This window comes from Daldinia caldariorum, assembly GCF_022478825.1.
Source record: "Daldinia caldariorum strain CBS 122874 unplaced genomic scaffold F4812scaffold_20, whole genome shotgun sequence".
NCBI classification, from domain to species: Eukaryota; Fungi; Ascomycota; class Sordariomycetes; order Xylariales; family Hypoxylaceae; genus Daldinia; species Daldinia caldariorum.
The window spans coordinates 294,300-316,860 of NW_025953056.1; the positions used below are offsets into that span (position 1 = coordinate 294,300).

Below are 22,561 nucleotides of genomic sequence, written 5' to 3' on the forward strand. Positions count from 1 at the left end.
GAGGGGAAATATGTGTAACATCCCATTACAAAGGGAACGATCCCGGCCAACATCTCCTAGGTACCAAGTACCGACCAATCCATGTTGGTTGAAGCACCCGTAGTATTTTAGACTCTCGTTAGATGCAGGTTGATTTTCTCTTTTCTCTAAAGAGAAGTTTCCATATTCGCCTCCATTACCCTCAAACAACAAATAAAATGGTAGACAAGACAGTAAGTGTGATCTCTCCTCCCCCCTATCTCGTAGTTATCGCGGCATCTCCGACCTTCGGCCTCATTTACTAAGGCGCTACGTCTAGGTTGAGGCCCTGATTGCCATTCTCGGCGTCGAAAAGGTGTTCCTCCCAGGCGGCGCGCAATATAATGCGTCTCTGTCTTCATACTTTAGCCCGCAGGCTGCCGCTGTCCACCCGGCGTGCTTTGTAGCACCGCAGAGCGTCGCAGACGTCTCGGCCGTAATCACGTCGTTGACCTCGCGCAACAGCCACGAGTCTCACGACTTCGCCGTGCGCGCCGGCGGCCATACGTGGTTCTCTGATGCGAACAGCGCCCCCGGCGGCGTCACCATCGACCTACGCGGCCTCAACTCGATCAAATTAAGCGCCGATAAATCCACCGTATCCGTCGGCAGCGGGGCCACTTGGGACGCCGTGTACAGCCAGCTCGAACGTGAAGGTCTAAGCGTCGCCGGCGGTCGCGTTGCCGGCGTAGGTGTTGGTGACTTGGCTCTTGGCGGCGGGATTTCTTACTTCGGCCCGCGCGAAGGTCTGACGTGCAACCAAGTCACGTCGTTTGAAGTAGTGCTGGCCAACGGCTCGGTGGTGGTGGCCGACGAGAAGCAGAATGCGGACCTGTGGTGGGGGCTCCGGGGCGGGTCGAACAACTTCGGGATCGTGACTCGGTTCAGCCTCAGGACCTTCGAACAGGGCTTGCTTTGGTCCATCCTCACGCTCAACCCGCTTACGGAAGTTGACAACCAAGCCAGGATCTACGGCGAGATCATGGCGGCCGATAACTACGACGTCAACGCCTCCTTTCTCACGGGCTGGGTCTTCGCTAGCCAGCACGGCGTGAGCGCCACCCTGAACCAGCTTATCTACACTCGGCCGGCTGAGGGCGAGACCCCAGCATTCTACAAGCCCATCCTGGAACTGCCCGCCGTCAGCAGCATGTCTGCCACAGCTACCGTCGCTAACATGTCTACGATTGCACAAAACGCGGTAGCCCTACAGAAGCCACAGGCAGCTCGGTACGTACGATTTAACTATCATCCCCCAACCCACCCCTTTCCCTTGTCTGTGCCTTATTAGGTCGGTAAGCGCGATACGAGAGATGAAATTCTCACGATACTCTTCTCTTTCACTAGCTATATGACTGCCACCACGACGTTTGTGCCCACCGAGGACATGATCCGTGCGACTTACGAGGCTTTCAGCGCGTCGCTCTCGCTAGTGCAGGGCGTGGCGGGGATCATGTGGGCGGTCAGCATCGAGCCCTTGCCGCCGCAGATCTACAAGCGCAGCGGGGCGGACAACAATGCGCTGGGTTTGAGCGAGCACCACGGTTCTCTCGCCATCGGCCTGGTTTCACCGTCCTGGTCGGACGCCGGCGACGACGAGGTCGTGTACGGCGCGGCGCGCTCGCTCATGGCCGACATCGAGAACAGGGCGAAGAAGTTGGGCGCGTACAACCGGTATATTTACCTCGACTACGCGGCGCCGTGGCAGGAGGTCATCAAGGGATATGGCGAGCAGAACGTCAAGAAGCTGCAGGAGCTGAGGAAGAGGGTCGATCCCGGAAAGGTGTTTACGAATATGGTCAAAGGCGGATTCAAGATTCCGGAGGAAGGCCATTAAGGAGACCTGCCTGGAGCTGCGCTATGGATATAGGGGAACTAGTGGATAAGAGTGCTATTTATTTTTTAAGGGCTTAGTGAGGATATAGGCAATAACTACATAGACTCCTCATCAACCTAGATGCCTTATTTGTCAGTTGGCATATCGAGACTCGGTGGCGTTCAAGCTACGTTGGGTGCCTATTTCCAGTTGGCAAGGATCGTCTCCGTCTCCCTCAAACCCGTCATCCTTACCGTCTCCTTCCACACCATATCTCTCTTTGCCGCATCTCTCGACTCCTCGCCCGTCTCTAGCGGCGTCCTCCCGTCAAAGTACTTATCCTTTGGCGGGTTCCCTCCCTCGCCCACCGCAAATGCCGCCTCCAAGACGTCCCCCGCGGAACGGCTCGTCGACCTCAACGGCCCGTTCGGGTTCACGTACAATATGAACGGGTAGATGATCTTGAACAGGAGGACGCGGATCACCCAGGGCGCCAGCCTCTGCAGGCCGCTAATCATGGTGCCGGGGTCGACGCCAAGGACGCGGACGTTGTTCAACGCGGGGTCGGCATCCAGCCGTGTCTGTAGCTCATGCTGCATCATAACGAGGAAGAGCTTCGACGCGCTATACCGCCGGAACCCGCCCCTCCAAGATGCGTCCTCGCTCGCGGGGCTCCACGTTCCTTTGGCGATCGCCTCGAAACCGGCCGCGTCGGAGACGAAGGTCTGATATTTCGGGTCGTCGAAAACTCCGATGCGCGCGTTTCGCGGGTCCGAGGGACTGTTGCGTATTAACTTTGATTACTCGACTTGCGGTTTTCTTTGTACGCCCAAGTAGAAGAACTTGCTTGGCTTGGCTGAAATAGTGATAAGGTGGGAGGCACTCACTCATGGCCCTGGCTACCGATCACGATGATCCGCCCTTCCTCCTTATCTATACTCTTAAGCAGAAGAAGCGTCAGCAGCCAGTGGCCGAGATAATTGGCCGCAAAAGTGTTATCGAAACCGTCGTCCGTCCACTGCAATAGTAAGCGTCAGTAAATAATTTTTTGTTTTTTTTTTCGGGTAAAGAAAAGGGGCTAGGTTGACGAAAAGAGCTCTACGCGTTTTACATACTGACTGATTGCCAAAGTCCTGGAACCCAGCATTAAGGATAAGCGCTCGAATAGGCGGTAGGTCGCCGGCGGAAACACGAGTCTGCGACATGGATCATTACCTAGAACGTTGACGAAGAAGCAGGACGCAAAAGAAGGCAGCTCACGTTTACCTCATCTGCTACCTGCCGGACGTTGTCGAGCTTGGTTAAATCGAGAGTTAAGATGTCATCTGGATATGTCGCTCCAAACGAGGCGAGAGCGTCGCTGCGCGTCGCGTCTCGGACGGTGTAAAGCCCGCGATAAGCGGAGAATTCGGGCCTGGAGGCGACCTGCTGTGCTATCGCGCTGCCGAGCCCGCCGTTAGCCCCCGTGACGAGGATGGTTCCTTTTACAGCGGCCATATTTCTCTGCAACCGTTCTGCTATATTGGTAGCTAAAGAATAACGGGAGGAGAACCAAGGTCGAGGTGCAATGAGAAATCAAGTAGACCAGAGGAGGGAGAACAATTTGTATCTACTCCCTTGCATCTACTCCACTACTAAGGCCTTTATATCCGTGCAGTCCGTGTGATAAGTCGGTTGGCCGGTAGGTACCTTATATAAGCACTTTGTGTAACATGATCGGAAATAAGCACTAATAATAATTATTTTCCCAGACCCCCTTTTGCCAATACCTGATGTATTGTCTATGTAAAAGAAAAGATTATTATTTTTTTACAAATAATCACTTAACACTGAAGAAGAGCAGAGGGAGCCACGTCCGTGGCTCATGACTGGCACACTCACAATACCTATTGGCATGGTAACTTCTATCTTACCTAGCCCTAAAAAAGAGGCCATTGGAATCTTGGAAAAATGCTCGACCGTGGCCTGGATGAAAGGCAATGTTTAAACCTGAGGCGGTGATATGATGACAAGCGAAGAGGGGTGTGATCAAAGAAGGCCCGGGCTGCCACCCGGAGCGCTACGAGCAGATCTAGGTAATCCGGGTCCTCGACTGCTCCACTACAAAACGGAGGACGGGCGTTTACAGCCCGGGAGGCGGCCGAGGTAGGCAGAACCTTATTATTACCCGGAATGGTAAGTGGGCCCGCGCACTGCCACAATGAGTCATCAGACGATGTTGCATATTGGCTTAACCTATTAGTCAGCAACGTCATCTAAATATGTAAGACGTTCACTTACACGAATTTATTTGAATTAGAGCTATTACAATTCGCAAGTATTTTACCGGTCGAGGTATTGTTTCTAGAGCCGCCTCGGTCAGGTCTCCTCGCGGAATCGACAAGTTGTTTCCGTACAAGTGTCTGTTAACCCATCTTGTGAAAGAGTGACTCCAAGACATCTTCTCTCCACGAAACACAAATCTATTTAGATAGGTATCTACATATGTAGGTATTTTATATAAGTCTTTATGTGATTATTTGCCGTACCTACTTTTCTCAATTCCGGACACAAAATTACCTCTTCAGCACCGTCTGCATCGCCGAGATCTTTAGAGCTGTCACACGATGACAGTACGGGAGTGATGGAAGTGTAGAATCGATATATGACAGAATTCGGTTTCATACACAGAATTTGACGAGTGTGCTAGAATATAGCTACTTAAATTCGAACAATTCGCCATCATTTGCAGCTTTTCCTTTTCTAGATTATGGTACTAGTATGCCAGGTCCTCTCTGCATGGTAGTAAAATGCGATTATTATCTCGGATTCTTCCGGTGATTATGGCGTAGGAATAGGCAGAGTACCTATCGAAAGGCACATTTCCTAGAGATGTAAATGAAATGTTTGAATCAAAGGTGTGTACCTAACGTATTGTAGGGCATCTGATTAATAGGATAAGAAAAAAAAAGATAAGGAAAAAAAAAAACACAAAATTGGTTTCCTAACCATTGTTGCCCCTCCTCTTTTTTCTTCCTTCCTTCCACAACAACAACCACCGCCGCCGCTTTAACTATTATCATTTCTATCATTCTGTCTTTTATTCCTGCGTTTATTTTCAAGACTGAAACGAGGATTTTAGGAACGAGATGTCTGCGAAGCCGGCGTTTTCGTTTGTGGAGGCGATGAAGGCTGTCCAAAAGGACATACAACTTTGCCAAATGGCACGACAGCTCTGCATACGGCTGGACCCTTTATGGGTGCGTTACGCGAGGATGCCAAAAGGCTCCGTAACGCTGGTAGAGGCACAGTATGAGCTATCCAACTTGCTCTGGAAGGGTCTGCACGGCGAGGAAGAGAGGCCTTGGGCAACCTCGGCGGCCCTGCTACGCCCAAGAGATGACGATGACGATCCACGCGAGGCACTTGACATCGATTTCTGGAAAGAGGCCATCAATGTGGTCAATCGCCACTGGGACGTAGAGTTGGCCTTGAAGATGATCCACCGCAACGCCGTGGCTGAGACATCTTCCCAAGAGGCTAACGAACTGGCCAACGACAAGGCCAAGGGAAAAGAGAAGAGAAAAGAGAAGGGAAAAGAGAAGGAAAATGAGAAATATGCCAAGCTACAAACAGCTGTGAACGCCGTCCTTGCGCTCGACCAACAGGTCTGTTTCGTGGTAGGACCACCTAGGTCGGGAAAAAGTATTATGTTGCCTCTCTTAGTAGCCAAGTTGAGCCGGAACTCTGTTCTGTGCGTGCAGCCGAGTGAGCGCGTGGCCAGGCAGCACGCGACGTATCTGAGCGGTGTGCCTAAAGGCTCCGTCTCTGTTACGTTCATCGAGGACTCGAAGGAGTTGAAAGGGCTAGAATTTGCTGCGTGCAGTGTCACGTATGTCTTACGTGGCATTCCGCCGATGGCTATCCGAATCCAACCACCCCGTTAAACCAACCATAATCCTGGACGAGTTTCACGCGGAGACGGTATCCAAGGAGCTTGCTTACGTATAACTCCACAAAATGTTGCTCAAAAGAGGTGGAGGAGGAGGTAGAATCATCTTGGCCACGGCATATCCCGAGGCGAAGCCGTTCAAAATTTGTTTCCGCCTCTCCAAGGAACAGATAGAAAAGCAGACTGTCTATGTCGAGACCCAAACGGCGAACGTCCCCCGATCGGTAGCCGTGGAAACGTTCTGAAAGATGACGATAAAGATTGGCTCGGCAATAAGCCATATTTTAAAAAGGTTGAGCAGGTGATGAAGGGGGTTATGGATCGTGACAAGCAAGCCAACATCCTAATGTTCGTCCCGGAAATGCTTTTCTACCAGACACGTCACTGGGAAAGATTCGCGGCGGATAACAAGTTCCAATACCTCACCATACAGGATGGCGACGCTAGGGAAGCTAACGATCGAGCGCGAGGTGCTTGCGTAATCGTGGCCGAGCTCGACTTCGAGTCTAGGATACCTATTCAAGGCATTACGGATGTCGTTTCCCCCGCATTCCGTCCCATCATGCGCTACGACGAAGACGTGCGTAAGGAACTCAAAACCCCTGAGGCGCTTTCGAAATGGCAGCTCGACTTTATAAAGAGCCATTTAGACCCGGATTCTCTGACCCCGAAGATTCACTACGTGTGTCCTCGTCAAGCTAAGGATACGCTGTCAGGAAATTTCGACCCGGCCTTTCTCAACGGTGATTGTGTCGATTACTGGATAGGGTTGATGGGACGGATGAGCGCGGAGAAGACTTGCGGTGACGATTCTCCCATTCGTTACATTGTTCCGCTTGCGAAACTTCACCGGGTAGTCGATGAGCTCCAAAACGGGCTCCTACTTTTAGGAATAAAACCTACAAAGTTCAACACGGACAGGCGTGAGTTAGTATTGAATTTGATGGACCGGACCGGTCTCGACTGCCGCGCCGCCGTATTTCTTCATGACCTACGGGAGCACGTCGATGGCGATTCGTCGGAGGAGCAAAAAAAGCGAAGAGACTTTCTTCTCGTCGGAATCCTGGTTGTCGTCTTCGATCGCGCGCCTGTGCTCCGTCGGCTTTCTTTCAAACTTACCGCCCACTTGCGTGATCTGAAGCTGGGGCACGACTCTATTCTCCAGTACCATAGTAGCGACTCCTGGATCAATGCCGTATTCTGGATGTTATGGGCGAAGAAGGCTGAACAGGAAGGCATGAATTCCTTCGATGCCATACAGGAACACAACTGGCGTGTCATTGAAGAGAATTTCACACAGGCCGAAGCCAAGGTCAAATCCCTCGCAAGTAAGATCTTAGGTAATTGCTCCTTTGTGGAGAGAGCGAAAGATGGTTCGCTCTTGGGGCAGATCAAATCTTGGTTGGCCGAGGGCGACGAAATGAAACCTGCCTTCGAATACCTCCATGCTTACATGTACAACCTATTGTATTTGAAGCGTGATGACTTTGAGGCCCAGAACTACTGTTACGGTACCGATATCTCCAGCGGACGAAGAATACTTGTCGACCCGAGGAAGGGAGTGGTGAACCTCGAATCCGAGCTTAAGTATGCGGCTTCTCAGGGTAATAATGGCATCCACGCATGCGTGTCATCCTACCGCTCCTCGGATGAAAAACGGGAAGTCGAAGGAGTAGGTCTAACCATAGTTTCTCCAGTCGTTGTTCAAAGCCTGTTGAAAGATATAAGAGGGCCATCGAACCTCCACATTCGCTTGAGCCTGAAGTAGATACGAAATAGGGAATAATAATGACAATAATAGCTCATACATAACCCTTGTTAAATTGACTATCATACAAAAGACGCAGGTGGTGAATGGTAAGTATGCACTATTCGCAAATTCTAAGTAAATATAGCCTATCTTGGCCCTTAAAAGGGATAGGGAACGTAGTTGACGAGGCCTCCCTTCTTAAAGCTTCTTAGCTTAAACACGCAGTGCAGGTTAAGACGTATGTGGCTGTATCAACCTTGACGCAGACCGGTAAGTTAGTAAAGGCCGCGACAGCGCTGCAGTAGAAGTTTGTAGTAGAACAGCGTTGCCGTGGCGGGTTGACCGCCTTAGTCGCGTATATCTGCCTACCTGGTAACCGAATTTATTTTTTCGCCCACAAACTCGTCTACCTAATTCTTCACCTGAACGGCAACCAAAAAATTATCAACTTCGTACCGCCGACAACGTCGCTACAAATTTATCATTTAAAAACCATTCTTCACGACGTCCCCTTGAATATTTTCTTTTTCGGTCGAAGTGATAAACATGCCGTCCAACAAGGACTCGAAGGAGCCTCACCGGCCCAAGTCTACGTCTCGCCCCGGTAGAGGCCGCCGCAGACAAAGCAGCGGACCTCGAACGGGTTCCGAGAACAACTTCCGGTTTGAGGGTAACGTTGATTCCGTAATGCGAGTGACAAACCAGCTCTCGCAGATGAAAAACGGATCTACTATGGTTAGGGCGTCATTTGAGTTTCTTGACGGATCGGGATCTCAAAAGAGATCTCGCGATGACGACAACGATGAGGAAGGCACCCGTGGCAGGTCTCAACGACCACGCTACAAATCGCCGGAACGAGAGGAAAATAAGGGTTGCGGAAATTGTGACAAGCCCGGCCATACAGCTCGCGACCGCGTCAAAGTCGGCAGATCCGGCTGGATGGACGGAGCATGTCCCAAGTGCAATAAGCCTGGCCACATGTACGACAATTGTCCTCACAGGCGCCCCGAAGAGGATATCGAATATCTTTTCTGGTTCCGCCAGAACAAAGGCCTAGTTAAATCTCAAATTAACGTAGGGCGATGTCTGCGAAGGGCGCTCGCGGGAAGTCAGGATACGAGGTTCCAGTTGAATAACGTATACGCTCCTCCTTACTCCCCGAAGTTCGCGCGTCAGATCCAGCGCGAGAGAGAACTCGCCAGGACCGAGTGCGAAAACTGCGGCGTGATGGGCCACGAGGAAAAAAGCTGCACGGAGAAATGTGGCGCGTGCGGAGATGATACGCATAAGTCTTCTCGCTGTGAAATACGGCTAGAAGCGTGCCTGTGCTCCGAGCATCCGGGCCACATCCGCTCCCAATGCCCCTTGGTCTGTTGGTACTGTCAGTATATCGGACAAGAAAGGGATGAGCATCTCGGAATCGACTGTCCTGAGCTGTGCCACTACTGCTTAAAAGCTGGGCACACCATGCGCGACTGCGTAGCCTTGCCCGGGCCCTCAAGGAAGTGTCCCGTCTGTCGTGAGGAAAAGCACTTGCCGATAGACTGCGTCTCGGCGTATTGCCCAGTAAACTATTGCAAGGAAAAGCTGACTTGCGTGGACCACTGCAAAAAGTGCGGCTACGAATCGGATATGGACGGTATGCTATGGGGCAACCACATCCTGACGCACGCATGCGGAAAATGGCTAAAGGTCTGGCAAAAGAACGGCCCAGCAGGTCGAGGCATACTACTTGTCTGTGCCTTGGACAACAGCCATCCCCCGGTGACGGCCGACTCTCTCGACGATATTCGGAAAGAGTTCCTGGACATAGAAGTCGGTACGGAGAGTCCCCAATACGCACACGAATGCCAAGCATGCGCGGACCTAGTGCGTAAGGCAAACGAGGCCAAACTGAAATTTGGCGACGGCAAGGGGAAAGCCGTAGCCAACCGGGATGTCGATGATATGGACGTTGGGGAAGGTTGAGCTTTGCCTGAACTCGGGAGTGAGGGAGAGTATTGTGAGTAGTAATACCACTCAGGTCAGATAGACTGTAATAATTAGCAATTGTACTATTAAGAAATACACTTTTGGCTCAGCGGTGTGTCTTTGACAAGTACCTAGATAGGAAGGTGTAGCATCACTAATGAGAAGTTTAATGAGGCCCATTTCGATTCTGAAGCCTTAAACGTACAGATTATACTATCTTATAGGACGCCTAACGTAAGAACTCTAGACACGGCCCAGTAACTATGTGATTCTGCCTCGAATCGCGTCACCTCGCAGCTCTCCACGATATAGGTTAGCTAGGTGCTACGTAAGAAATCACCCGCTGCACCGATGTACCACGTTAACTCTAGACATTAGGGTAGTTGCGTTTCTTCAGGTGGGCTGAATTTTGCTAATACAATTTACCAGGAGAATTCAACACCGAGACATTGCTCACCGGTAGGAAATGTGCTCGTTAACGTAGATAAGGTGGCGGGACATTCTGGTCGAACCAAAATAATCCAAAAAAAAAAAAAAAAAAAAAAAAACGGGGAGCGAAAATCGTTTTTATGTACTTCCTAAGGTACCTAAGGTAGGTGCCTAGGCAGACGTTTATCTTGCAACAATCCCCCTACAAACACTCAACCCACGCAACGCAAACGTAATCAACATCGACTCTAGATTGCACCATTCATCCTAAGCCCTTATCTCACTATCTGTTTCCAAGATGAGTGTCACGATCGGCAAGATCAACCGAAATGTCTTGATGGAGTACTCCGTGATGGATGGACTGGAGGCAACGGTTCGACTACAAAAGGAAATACCTTGGCATAGTGGTGTAAAGCTTCCCGATGGACACGAAGTCTCATGCTACAACGTGGACATATTGATCATGCTAGTCAGGCTGCTCCTAAGCTTAGGATTCGTTCCGGAAGACGGGAAAAGAAACTACGGTGCCATAATCGCAGCCTGTCATAGCTTCGGTAAGAGCAGGGAGGACGATTACGAAGCAAAGGGCAGATTTGTGACCAATCTGTTCCCGAGAGAAAGTGACCACCCGAAAATGTTGTCCAAGCTAACTATGCATGAAATATTTGAACGCCCCGAGGTTAAGAGGTTCATATTCAATAACGTTTCCTTCGTCCTGGTCAACAGGGTGGAGTACACCGTGGACGCAAACTGCATGGAAATTCGAGATGCCAGCATCGTCGCCCACGACCTAGATTCCAATAACGTCTACTGGGATGGCGCGTCTGATCTCGGCGAAGCTGTGAGCAGACAAGCCGGCGCGCAGGCGCACGACCCAGACGATCCGAACCTTGTGCGATACAGGTTTTCCGGGAGGCCGAAACTTATCCGCGTCACATACACCCCCGAGGCAGACAAAGCCCCGGGGTTTGAGCAGGTCAGACGGTTCAAATTGACAGCTCCTTTATATGTTAAAGACGCATGGCGGTAGTAAGACAGTAAATGGGAACGACACGTACGCACTACGCGTGGTGGTCAAGGCGACATCCCCGGAGGGTTCGGGCGGCAGAGACGAAGCTTCGAACGACATTCGCATTTACGCTGCCGTGGGGGAAGACATAGAGACAAATACGGTCTGGGATCCGGAGATAAGCTACGAAGAGGAGAAAAGAAATCGCAGGCAGGTGGAGCCGTGGAATCTGGGTCAGAAAGGATACCAATATACCTTGATCTACAGCAGTATGATCGACCCGGGAGCCGACGCCGATGCAAAGGCCCTTACTCCGCCTCCGCCTTCCCAAACTAGCCGCGAAGTCAGAGATACGACGCCAGACCATGATTTCTATCACCCCCAGATATACGAGGACACGCTGGATGGGCTAAGCTCCGAGGCGCGTAGAAGTCCCTGGAGAAACATGGGTACGCCGACGGCTGAAGAGCGCGGCGGCTTCGCGTCACCGTCTGGGCACGGACATACTGCAGGAGAACGATCCCCATGGGGATTATCCCCAGGGGAAGTACCCCAAGGAGACCAGCTGCGCAGGGTGGAACCCTCCCGTCACGGTACCGAGCAGGCGTCGGGCTCACACGAAGCTTACGGCCGGCCTATCCTAGCCGGCATGTCCGATCGGCATGGGACGAGACCAGGAGCCGATTATAGCAGCGCTATCCACCATCAGCCGGTATATTATGCGCAGGATAGCCGTCGAAGCTACAATCAGGACGGCCGCACAAACGACGGTCGAGATGAGGGCGAGCAGAGGAGGGAGCCACCTCGGGAACCACCTCAGGAGCCCATGGCAGACAGACTACGGGGAGATGCTTCGCGCCGACGGGGAAACAATCCGCACTGGCGAAAATATTATCTTCAACAGCCGTACCAACAGTATAGAGGAGGGCATAGATGATAGTAAAAGTCTGCGTGTCACGGTACCGTCCGCGAGGTCCTTGAACCTAGGAGTCGGTGGCAGGGGACCGCGCGAGTTGATACCCTTCCTGTCCCTAGCACGAAATTTCTCTCGAGGCGTGGGTAAATGATGAGGAAAAGAAAAATTAAAGCAAATAAAAAAAAAGAGGCGGGAGGATTATTTGGTTTTGGGTCAGGTACCTAGTAATAGTCCTAGGATCGTAATTAACTAGATAATACCAGACTTTCTCATAACAGTCTTGACTCATTCTAACATCTTCATGGCTCTATGTTTTCGTAACTTTTTACTATCGCTCTCGAATAAGCTGCCTTAACTCAACTTCGCCTCTTAACTATCATGTCTCGGCCTTAGCACCTAGTATTAGTACGGGAATAACCGGCGCGCCCAAACCGCATACAGAATCGTTTTCGGCCACGTCTAAGATAGGTAATATTTAGAAGAAGGGAGGAGAGGAAATGTGTAGCGATAGAATAAACCGAGGCCACCCCCCCCCCCCCCGCGTGTGGTGGACCACAAGAGCCCGACTTTAGGAATATCCTGTACTAATGTACTCTTCCATTTTGGCCAAAACATATCCTATCTAAGTAATCTTTAGGTTAGCTAATCCGACACAACCTCCCTCCTAAAGTCGGGCATATGGCGAGGCTTATTTCTGACATACGATACAGTAAGGGACTATGATGAAGAAAGCTGCGAGATAACTATGGTAGGGACATGGTAACTAGAGGTACCGGGACAGTTCGTAGCTGAATTGGATGAAGGTAGGCGGCCTTTTTCTTAAAAAGAAAAAGAAAAATAATAAAAAAAGGGGGAGTGGGGAAAGGGGGAAGGGACGGCACCATACTTTCCATTTATGGGCAGCACCATAGTGTGCTTTCTCTAAAAATACAAAAAGGCCCCTAAGAAAATGTTAAGAAATATCGTAGGAGGGTGCGACTACATTGCATACTTTAGGTTAGGTAGGTAAGCATGGATGGAATTTGGCAGACTTCTTTCCTTCTTTTTTGTCTTCTCTCTCTTTTTCTTTTCTCCTCTTCCATCCCAAATCATCACCGTAAATGCTACTTCACAAATCACAACGCAATTTACGTTAAATTCGTCGTTACAACCACTCTGTCGCGATTCTAGATTATCTATACGAGTATCTCCGCATTATCTTACACATGAACGAGAATTGTGAGATGTCGAAACCAACGTTTCCGCAGCTCAGCTTGGGGACTCCACCTCTAGATCCGGTAGATGTTCCCCTTTATCCGGAATTCAAGGTCACTGCGGACGTTCCGTGGATAGACGAAGACCAACGCAAGATGCTGGTCCTGTTGGAAAAGGGACCTCTTGGCTTGGTTGGCGAGTTGCTCGAGAGGCACGCCGAGCAGAGCTCCGCGAAAGGGGATTGGGACGCTAAGACGACGAGGAAGATGCTCAAGGAGAAGGACATGATGAAGGCGCTACTGCATAGCGTCCCCAGAATCCTCCTCCGAGGCTTCGTGATGGGTATCTTGGGATGGCAAGCGAACTTGCCCAAAGATCACCCTCTCGCGTTGCCTTGGCCCATCTGGAGGCTTGACGGACCTGGGACGTACATCTCAACGATGGGTATCTCAGGCCGGAACGGCAAGGGTCCGTCAGCCAACGAGTACAAGAAGCTAGTCGAGATGATAGAATCGTATATCCAAGCGTTCCGGATACAGGAGAGTATCCCGGAGCACCAGCGGAACCTCGCAAAGGTTAACCTGGTTAGCTCTGCGTAACGGATCGACGAGGTCTACGCTAGCAAGTTTGCCAAAGACGGCAAGCTCGCCTTCGTAAATTCAGAGCTCCAAGTGAAGAAGCTCGAGTGCCTAATGAAGATATTCAAGACCTATGCAGCGAAGGCGACAGATCCTGACCAACCGCTGCTGCAAAGTTTAAACTACGTTGGTTGCGCAATGCGGAGCATAGAAGACTGCGCCGCTAGCCACAAACCGGCCAGCAAATACCAGGGGGTTAACTACACCTGGTGGCTGACTATGAGCTGCCTCGGGCGCATGAACCTAAGTCCCGACATGCGTATAATACCTGGGGTGCGGATCTGGGAACCCGAGCAGCTCCCGATGTCCGAGATTCTGATGACGGTGCTGGGCCGCACCGAGGTCGAGCGCAGAGGCTTCAACTGCACCGCCCCGGGGACCACAACCCAGGAATCGGCCGGGGACAAGAGAGATTGGGATGTCGACATACTCGAGGTGATGGTCCACCGCACGTATCTTCTCAAGCAGTTGGAGGAGACGGACGACTATCGAACGAGGATGATAAGAGTAATGACCGAGATACCAAAGGTGGAAGCCGAGATTAAACAAATGCAAGGGGAAATGTTACAGCTCATAACGCATAAATCGGCGTCGACGAGATGAAATTTGCCGACGAAGAAGGCCTCCTCGAGCAGATGAGGCTTAACGAAGAAGCCATAGAATACGGGAAAAGGCTCAACAGCGACTTAGACACTTTAATAAAGATGTTGGACATGTTAAAGGGGAAAGATTAGTGTCAGATAGGAAAGATAGTAGACATGAGTGGACGTTTATATATAATACGTTTCGCTTAAAGACTTACAGCTACCTGTGTATCAAATCCTTTAGGAATGGTTGAGTGTATGTGTAAATGTGTATTATGCCTGAACTTGTTCAGAATATTATTTTAATTTAATTCTTTTATTCGTATTTTTGCTTTGAATATATTTGTCTTATATATCTGAAAACAATGTACGTTTAACACATCCGCGCAGACGCTGGAAACGCACACCCATAGTCTATCCCGCTGGCCGTTATTCAAGTCCATTAGCAGATCCGGGGCGTCGTCACCTCGGGCGCTTGCCCGGAGGCTTGTATGTGCTTAGCTACACAGTCACACATTGTCTAGCCTTCAATGCTGTATATGTATGACGTCATTTATTAGAACATGCGTGAGTGTAGTACCGCAATTGTCACATGACACAATGTATATTTACTTCCACCATTAGTAGATCTTATACAGTTAGGTAACCTTTACAACATCAACAATACAACAACAAGATGCATACAATGAAGATTCCATGACAGCAATGGCTTATTCTCATACTACCTTACGTACCTTTACTTACAAAAGCTAGGGCTAAAAGTCTTACGCATCTGATCTGACCACAGCTAGTATTGAAATGTCCTTTACCTTATTAATACCGGATTAACCACACATTAAGGTTCAGAATCAAATATCGGACCGTCTATTAACGGGCATCTAGGTGTTCAATTCCGTTTATTCGAGTAGCGTATACAGGTCGTTTTATTATGCAATACCTACCTAACCTAAGGTAGGCACTAACTTCTTCCTATTGACCTAGCATGCTGTCTACGGACTGTTCTTGTCCCGCTGGGGCGAGCTAAGAGCCGCGAGGATAGAACATTATCTATCAGCCCTAGCGTACCGTCGCCTGCCGGCCCGTTGTGATAGCCTTCGAACATCTGTAGCTTAATGGAACTTGTCCGGAAACAATTTGATCTGCCTCTATCAATTCCCCGGCTCCAGCTCCGCCTGGCATATGAGTTCCTCCACATGGCTCGAGAGCTTGAACGGGCCGTCCGAGGGAGGAAATTCTCCCGTCGCCCCCCGAGATGGTGCCGGTTGGGAGGAGGTTGCCGGAGTGGCCGGTAAGGCTACACCCTTACCTCGAGGGCTAGACCGGGAGGCGGAAGCTTCTGGGGCGGCCGGCTCGTCTTTTTCGAGACGTTTTACAGTTCTCAAGAAAAAGGCCACCCGTTTCCCGCGACTCCTTATGCCGACTACTGCCAGGAATTTCCGCTTCGGGCTTACGACCTTCCCCCTGAGCATGGATATGGTTGTAGGGTCCAGCTCCGGGTCACCATAGTGGAATCGGAGGTCGCCGGCTTGCGAACCTAGCCTAGGAATATCTAGTAAGAATTCTTCGGGCTTGCCAGCTTTCGAAATCGCTCGACGGATTGCCTCGTCGCGTTTCTCTGACACCTCGCAATTCCATATAAGTTCTCTGAATTCTTCGCCGGAATGCTTGCCGGTTTCCGGAGCCATTCTTTACGCAATCGCGTCGTAGCGCTTGTGGAAATGTAGGTTCCATTCGTCGACGCTGTAAAGCGACATCGGTAGACCCCAAGGCCGTACGGCGTCTAACGCGGCTATAACCATGCGCAAATGAACTGGCCGCAACAAGAAGAGCATTTTCCATATCTCATCCGATGTTTCCATAACCTCCGCATCCTCGGTCATCTTTTGTACGATGGACCGGATAGTGGGGTCATGGCTGAGATCGTTGAACTGGGAGGACGCCAGACGCTGAAGCCTCCCCGGCTCCTCGTTCGGTTTGCCATGCTTCTCGGGCTGACAACCACGGATCAGAGGGACCACAGGTTTGACGTGGTCGACTACAGTTGCGGCGGCGGCCTGCTGGAGCACGTAGCGCATCTTGCCAAGGTCCCCGTCCCACAGCGGGTGAGTACATATGAGCTCTAAATTTTTGCAGAACTCGGGGTCGAGGCAGACGCTTGTGTCGGCTACGTGCCCCCCGTGCGGCTTCAGACCGTAGGTAAAAAGCTGCAACGGTATCGCGTCGAAGCAGATGAGCATTGTCTTCCAAAGCTTCAGCTGGTTCTCACCTCCATCATCTCCCTGCTCTAGGGCCCCATCCGGATAAGTCAGCCACAGTTCCCTGAAGGCCCTTTCGTTCTCGGCGGTCCAGTAAAGAGCTTGGATCCCTTCTATGTCCGACCCTCCTGGTACTAGGTCTTGGAGTGTCCGTCTAAGGAGGAAGGCCTCCTCATCTGGGCTAACCACCAATCCTTCTTCGCCCTGTGGCAAGGGGGCGAGCGGCGCGGTTTGCGTAGCCGCATTTGTAGTGGTCCTTTGAGATAGGCCCGCTCCCCGCCGGCCCTCGTCTCCGGCTTGGGTGCTACCGCCCGCCTGCCCTCTATCACTCTGTTCTCTACCCTCGCATGGGATTGAATCGCTCGCGGCAGTCGGATCGACGTCGTCCGGAAAATTATAATAACCGTCTTGCGCGTAGCCGTTATCGTCACCATCATCGTTATCATCGGCGAGGGCGGCGTGGCTTGGTTGATCATCGCCACTTTCGGGTTCTGTTCTTGGGTGCTTCCTAGGACGTCTTCTTGTGGTTTCATCGTCTGGGTCGAAAGGGTTCGAGTCTTCTTCGTCGCGAGATTCGGCGGTCGGGCTAGACTGAAGTCCATGACTTGCCGATTCTACCCTCGAACGTTTCCTGTGATGTCTTGTCAGAAATTCGTCTTCTAAATCGAAAGGGTCTGAGTCTTCTCTATACCGAGATTTCCCCTTCGCCCGGCTGGATTCGGCAGCCATATCGGATACCTCAGCTTCTTCCACCTCAGCCTCGGCATAATCTGCCGCTGGGATACTCCCGACCGCCGATCTTGTTACCCTATCCGAACCTTCGGCAACGAAACGCGTCTTAGGAACCCTGAGCCTCTCCCGCGGCTCTGGTTCGTCACGTTCGTACTTGCGCGGCCGTCCCCTGCCTCTGGGGGCACCGCTGAGGCGCTTTGGTGGCCGACCGGGACCCGCGCGTTTGGGCTTCCCGGTCTGCGGTATGACTAAACTATTATCCATTTCGCGGGAGTCTTCATATGAAGATATGAATCGCGCTGGATATCGCGATTTTGACGTATCAAATTAGGTAGGTAAGTAAATGGATAATTTGTTGAGGCTACGCAGGTGCGCAATTTCTTTTTTTTTTTTTTTTTTTTTTTTTTTTTTCCCTATGGGGCGGAAACTCGGTTGTGGATGCCCCTCTCCGAGTCAACGTAGGCGCCTAGCGACCTACACCTGCCACGCGCTGCTACAGATAAAAGCGCGGCGTTTCCCTTAACTCACTTCTACCTTGGAAAAAGTACAATAATGCTTCCTGTCTAATAGTGCGAACCATTATCAAGCCGCACCGGGCCGTTACGGGTACCTATACTTGCCGCCTTACATCCTGGGACCGAGTAGATAGCCGTGGTCCATTAAGCAAATACCTACGGAAACCGCTCGCTAATAAGATTTTATAAAGGTGCTCTGATGCATTTGATGATGGGTTAGGTTACTTTAGGGGTTAGGTAGGTAAGGTAGGTATGTCAATTAGTTCGCTCCTTCGTCGTTTAACTACTTGGTCTATCAAAGAATTCTGCCCACCAGATTGCTTCCCACCCCGCTACATTTTCGAATATCACATCGCGCCATCGGCTTGACGGCGACGCGATGGACATTGTCATTTTAAGCGGCCACTCGCTGTAGTCCACCTCACTGACTAAGCTCTTGCTCACTCGCCTAAAGCTGTTCTTCTCGAAGTCCAGCACCAGACAGTAGTCACAACCCTTCGAGGTCATCACCCCGATCTTGCCAATAAGGATTGTTCCATACTTGAGATATTTGTTGAAGGTTTCATACGGATCCTGTCCTTCGGCCAAAGAGACAATCTTATCCAAGGCCTTTATGAGCTTGTCGCACGCGCTGCCGAGGGTTGCGTTTATCTCGAAGCCTAGGGTCCCGTGGTCTTCTAGGCCCTGCTCGCCGAAGAGATATAGAGCCGCTTTGTGAAGCTCGTGGTATGCCATGATCGCGAAGTACTGCTCGCTCAAGGATTTGGCACCCACACCTCTCTTGAGCGCGCAAGCCAGACGGGGAATTGCCCTGTATACGGCCGGCGCTGGGCTATTAGCAAACTCCACGGTTATAAGCCGGAAGAGCTCGAAGACGGCTGGCGGATAGCTGGGCGCTTCCACGCTCGCCCACAGAGCCGACGTCAGCTGCACTACCCTCTCGACCGTCGAGGGCCGGATTTCGTCGAAGGCCACGGGGTTGCTATCGTCCCACGGCGCCTCTACGATCCACCCCAGGGAGAACGGGCCCTCTTTCCTCTGCGGCATTGGGGTCTTGTCGCCCAGGTCGCGTAAGAGTTGGAAGAGTTCAGTACTGGGTATCGACCCTAGGGAAGAATCTACATAATTTGCGATACTTGCTTCCAAGCTAGAGGTACGAATACGCAATGACGACAAGGAGTCTTCCAGCTGCTTCACGTGCTGGTCTCGAAGGCGCAGCTCCTCGAACGCCGAATTCAGCTGTTTCTCGGCCTCGGCCTTCTCCTTTTCAAGTTGAGAACGAGCCGCTACGGTGGGTGTGAGAGCGTCGCCGAGGTTTTTAATTTCTTGGTCATGACGTCGTTTTACCTCGACTTTTTCGGACTGGGCCTCTTCGAGTCTCTCCTTGAGGAGACGTATCTCATTTTGGTATTTCTTCCTCTCATCCTCCGCTGGGGACACGCCTCCCGGATAGGCCCACATGGTAGAAGATACCTAAATATATAAAAGAAAAGCGTTATTCGGTTTAAATTGTTGACGGCGTCTTTTATTGCTTTTTTTCGATATTTTGCGTATTTGATGTGGTAGGAAGGAACGATCAAAGGTTTGTGGGATTTAGGGGATTTCTGGTCACATGTATCAGTTCGACGGACCTTCCATTTAAACAGGATAAAATTGCGGCAGGTGCTCTGCCATATAATGTTCCTACGAATAGATACTTAATTCTGCGTGGGTTTGGCTTATAGATTTAAGTACTTTTTATCCCTAGCATACGTATGATGACTAACGTACCTACCGCAATTTATGTGAAGAATTACAGCTCATATCGCTTGGATACAGGCGCATAGGTACCTTTGAAGCACCTACCCGCATATAATTTACATTGCTATCGTTTGCACAGTCATTGATTACTTCGGGATTTTCTAGCCACTGGTGTGTAACAAGAGTCTTTCAATTGCAACATACATGAAATCAGCCTGCCTACAAATCTTTTTGCAAGTACATCGCCATCTCCCGTAAAAATGGAAAGTGAATTCACTGCTCCCGAGAAGGCCAATAAAGCCGAGGGGCACAAGGCGTATACACTTCAGTACCGAGATGAAGAGTGCTGTTTGTTTTCGTCAGACGAGAGTCTTGCGGGAACTCCGAGAACATCTACCAGCGTCAACGGCGATACGCAAGCTTTTGGTTAACTTCTGTCTCTCTCACACGATGAAATACTATGTCCAAAGGACTCCGATTATGACTCCGATTCTATAATAAACGATGTAATCACATCTCATACTGGAAAGCATTTAAACGCGAGCACCCAATCTGGACGATGCCAACAATCAGCCGTAGAATCATCAAATTCACAACAGGCAAGCACATCTCAAGACTTCAGACAACGAACGTGGTCTCAAAAGTTTATGGGCATCTCCTCCTCCCGGACGTCTAGATCAGGGGGGCGATCGGGGGGCAGCTGAGCTCAAGCTCTGGAAACCTATGCTAATTTGTCTCGACGCAACATTATAATAGCTCTTCACTACGGTTTAAAGCCAAACGGGGTTTTCGTGTTAGATGTAAGCCTCTGTCTTGAGTCAAAATTTTGCAAATCTTTCAAGCTGATCTACACACACTCGCTATAGAATGGAGATCTAGGCGAAATACGTTACATCCTTCAGAGAGCCGGTTCCGTTTCTATCGCCGACCACATCGAACCTATGGTTCCTGTCATTAACAATTCCTAGCCAAAAGACGGCGGGGAATTCTGCGCGTCCTACGTGGCTAGATACCGCGGCGAGATTTGGGGGAATCTACAGTATTTAACATCCTCCTATTTCAAAAATCCTATCCACGATCCCGCCATGCAGCCATGGATAAAGAAGATGACAGAGAACGCAGAGGTGATCAACGTCGAGGAGCCATGGAAGACGCTCTTCTTGTCGCGGCAAAATGATCTAGACTTGGTCATAGAGGCGTTAGATGTCGCGCTGACTCCCACTCTTTCGATACGGCCGCGCAGCGTGCCCGAATGGAACCGAATATTCCACGATCATTACGATGGAATATTGAGGAGGCTTTCCCCGCGAGACACCGGGGAGCTTAAGTCCCTTATATGGCTTTGCGAGCTATCGGAGAAACGCGACGCGGAAATCCGTCGAGCTATGTTAGCAGCGAACAGACCTGGAGAGTTCCTGTTGGACATCCCCAGCTTAGGTTCACAAGTTGGCGACGTCCGGTTTTATTAGGATTAACCGGGCTTAGAGGACAGAGCAGTAGCGATGTTAAGGTGGAGGATCCCCAGTCCGAAGCGGGAAGCTTTGACAGCGGCCAACAAAAGAGACTGTGACCAAGCCATGGCTACTCTCTCCGCTACAGTAAGACGTCGGAACACCGTAACTGAAGTTACACGAGAACCCATGTCGTAGAATGGCATTTTCTAGAAAGGCGGATGGGCGTCCGATTTCGAGGCGTGCTTTCGAGGTGTGCTCAGGACAATTCACTTCAACCTGCAGACGATGAAGAGCCAATAGGTATCTAAGTAAGTAACAATTTCTGAGGTGTCTTGAGATTCGCAAAGTGACCGCAAGAAAACTAAGTTAATGACAATGGAATATAAATATATTCTAAGTATATAGAAAATCCTTACGTGAACGGGAGGAGAAAGCCCGTATACCCTTTTCGCCTACGGCCTTCTTTATCAAGTTTGGTTTCGGTCAATCCCGTCAACCTCTCCGTAACAACAACATTATTCCCGCTTATTTCTCGTATCTTTAGAAGCATTACATGCGAAAATAATAGGCAAGTCTACATTAGACTAGTTAATTACCTCGTATATTAACAAAACTATGTACCAGCTGAACATATTCAACTTCGGATTATCAGCGTTATACAAGCTCAAGTCAGTCGCATCACATTTCATCAGTTGTTCAGTGTTATGGCTTCTTTAGAACTTGTGTCTTAAACCCGAACCCGCGGGCCCCGAAAAACACGTCACAAAAGTCTATAGTCGCATAATGTGGACTAGCTATGGAGTGCGAAATTTGGAATCCCCTCGGAATACATAGAAGGGGGGATGTTATAGCATGAGTAAGCAGAGAGACTATAGCTGTAGGTTCTTACGAAAGCGTCTAGTACGAGAGCCAGTCTTCTCCCACGGACAACCACGTAGACGTGGGGTATATTACCGTATAAGAACACATGCGGGTATACGTATTTGTACATTTACCTGCCATGACCCGGTTATAATGGGCAAAATCAATAAAGCACTACCTCTAGGTACCTATCCTATGGTACATGCTAACTTACTACGCCGCGGCGACACAGACCGGCGAACCGGATCAGCTTCCCCAGACGATCTTCCGGACGGTCTAGATCACGCTCTAGGTCTATCTAGATCTAGCTTTGCCATCCTTCCTCCCCCCCAACCTCCCCCGTCCGGGTTCTGCTCGCAGTTTGTCCGTCCGCGGTCCCGCGAATCTGGGTCGGCTCTGTTAAGCTTATTGCCGCGGCCAGATCTAAGCCTTGCCGTCGGCTGTCTTTTTTTACCTACCTCTACTCTTTTCCGAAATAAGAGGGGAAATAAGGGACCCCTTTTATCTGACAACATCACCAAATTTTGGGGGGATGGGACGACGAAAGCGGGGAGAGGACAGCAAACCAATACATACCTGGTACGGGTACCTACTATGTACCTGCGGATCCGACGAGATAAAAAACTTGTCCTATAATTCTCAATTCATTTTTTAGTAGGTGGGAATTGGCGCGTATAATTACGAAGAGGAGCACTTCTTGCATAACCCGGCACATATTTAACCTGCTACGGGTCATTTGTTGGCATAG

The 22,561-nt window shown here is 50.4% G+C and overlaps 9 protein-coding genes across 9 annotated transcripts; 6 read left to right on the plus strand and 3 right to left on the minus strand.

Annotated features, from left to right (window-relative positions):
- Window positions 1-197: 197 nt before the first annotated feature.
- F4812DRAFT_468010 (putative oxidoreductase) lies at window positions 198-1,945 on the plus strand (the record flags this gene model as incomplete). Its single annotated transcript, XM_047938728.1, has 3 exons — window positions 198-212; window positions 299-1,248; window positions 1,366-1,945. The coding sequence occupies 3 exons, from the start codon at window positions 198-200 to the stop codon at window positions 1,853-1,855; spliced, it is 1,455 nt and encodes a 484-aa protein (XP_047786690.1). The 3' UTR covers window positions 1,856-1,945.
- A 10-nt stretch (window positions 1,946-1,955) lies between these two features.
- On the minus strand, window positions 1,956-3,583 carry F4812DRAFT_443166 (putative short-chain dehydrogenase). The gene is made up of 4 exons (XM_047935379.1): window positions 3,095-3,583; window positions 2,950-3,030; window positions 2,722-2,852; window positions 1,956-2,614 (listed from the first exon to the last, which is right to left on the minus strand). The coding sequence occupies exons 1-4, from the start codon at window positions 3,329-3,331 to the stop codon at window positions 2,035-2,037; spliced, it is 1,029 nt and encodes a 342-aa protein (XP_047786691.1). The 5' UTR covers window positions 3,332-3,583; the 3' UTR covers window positions 1,956-2,034.
- Window positions 3,584-5,805: 2,222 nt separating this feature from the next.
- On the plus strand, window positions 5,806-7,533 carry F4812DRAFT_468015 (uncharacterized protein; the record flags this gene model as incomplete). The annotated part of the gene is made up of 1 exon (XM_047938729.1): window positions 5,806-7,533. The coding sequence occupies exon 1, from the start codon at window positions 6,070-6,072 to the stop codon at window positions 7,531-7,533; it is 1,464 nt and encodes a 487-aa protein (XP_047786692.1). The 5' UTR covers window positions 5,806-6,069.
- Window positions 7,534-8,061: 528 nt separating this feature from the next.
- On the plus strand, window positions 8,062-9,483 carry F4812DRAFT_462795 (uncharacterized protein; the record flags this gene model as incomplete). The annotated part of the gene is made up of 1 exon (XM_047938101.1): window positions 8,062-9,483. The coding sequence occupies one exon, from the start codon at window positions 8,062-8,064 to the stop codon at window positions 9,481-9,483; it is 1,422 nt and encodes a 473-aa protein (XP_047786693.1).
- Window positions 9,484-10,146: 663 nt separating this feature from the next.
- Window positions 10,147-11,887, plus strand: F4812DRAFT_468019 (uncharacterized protein). The gene is made up of 2 exons (XM_047938730.1): window positions 10,147-10,891; window positions 10,932-11,887. The coding sequence occupies exons 1-2, from the start codon at window positions 10,214-10,216 to the stop codon at window positions 11,859-11,861; spliced, it is 1,608 nt and encodes a 535-aa protein (XP_047786694.1). The 5' UTR covers window positions 10,147-10,213; the 3' UTR covers window positions 11,862-11,887.
- A 1,140-nt stretch (window positions 11,888-13,027) lies between these two features.
- F4812DRAFT_443171 (uncharacterized protein) lies at window positions 13,028-13,748 on the plus strand. Its single transcript, XM_047935380.1, has one exon. It carries the CDS (start codon window positions 13,046-13,048, stop codon window positions 13,631-13,633), a length of 588 nt encoding a protein of 195 aa, XP_047786695.1. The 5' UTR covers window positions 13,028-13,045; the 3' UTR covers window positions 13,634-13,748.
- Window positions 13,749-15,853: 2,105 nt separating this feature from the next.
- On the minus strand, window positions 15,854-17,772 carry F4812DRAFT_209560 (uncharacterized protein). Its single transcript, XM_047930327.1, has 2 exons — window positions 17,203-17,772; window positions 15,854-17,142 (listed from the first exon to the last, which is right to left on the minus strand). The coding sequence occupies exons 1-2, from the start codon at window positions 17,505-17,507 to the stop codon at window positions 15,945-15,947; spliced, it is 1,503 nt and encodes a 500-aa protein (XP_047786696.1). The 5' UTR covers window positions 17,508-17,772; the 3' UTR covers window positions 15,854-15,944.
- On the minus strand, window positions 17,590-19,589 carry F4812DRAFT_443178 (uncharacterized protein). The gene has a single exon (XM_047935381.1). The coding sequence runs from the start codon at window positions 19,217-19,219 to the stop codon at window positions 18,038-18,040; it is 1,182 nt and encodes a 393-aa protein (XP_047786697.1). The 5' UTR covers window positions 19,220-19,589; the 3' UTR covers window positions 17,590-18,037.
- Window positions 19,590-21,260: 1,671 nt separating this feature from the next.
- Window positions 21,261-22,561, plus strand: F4812DRAFT_209592 (uncharacterized protein). The gene is made up of 2 exons (XM_047930328.1): window positions 21,261-21,520; window positions 21,577-22,561. The coding sequence occupies exon 2, from the start codon at window positions 21,805-21,807 to the stop codon at window positions 22,447-22,449; it is 645 nt and encodes a 214-aa protein (XP_047786698.1). The 5' UTR covers window positions 21,261-21,520; window positions 21,577-21,804; the 3' UTR covers window positions 22,450-22,561.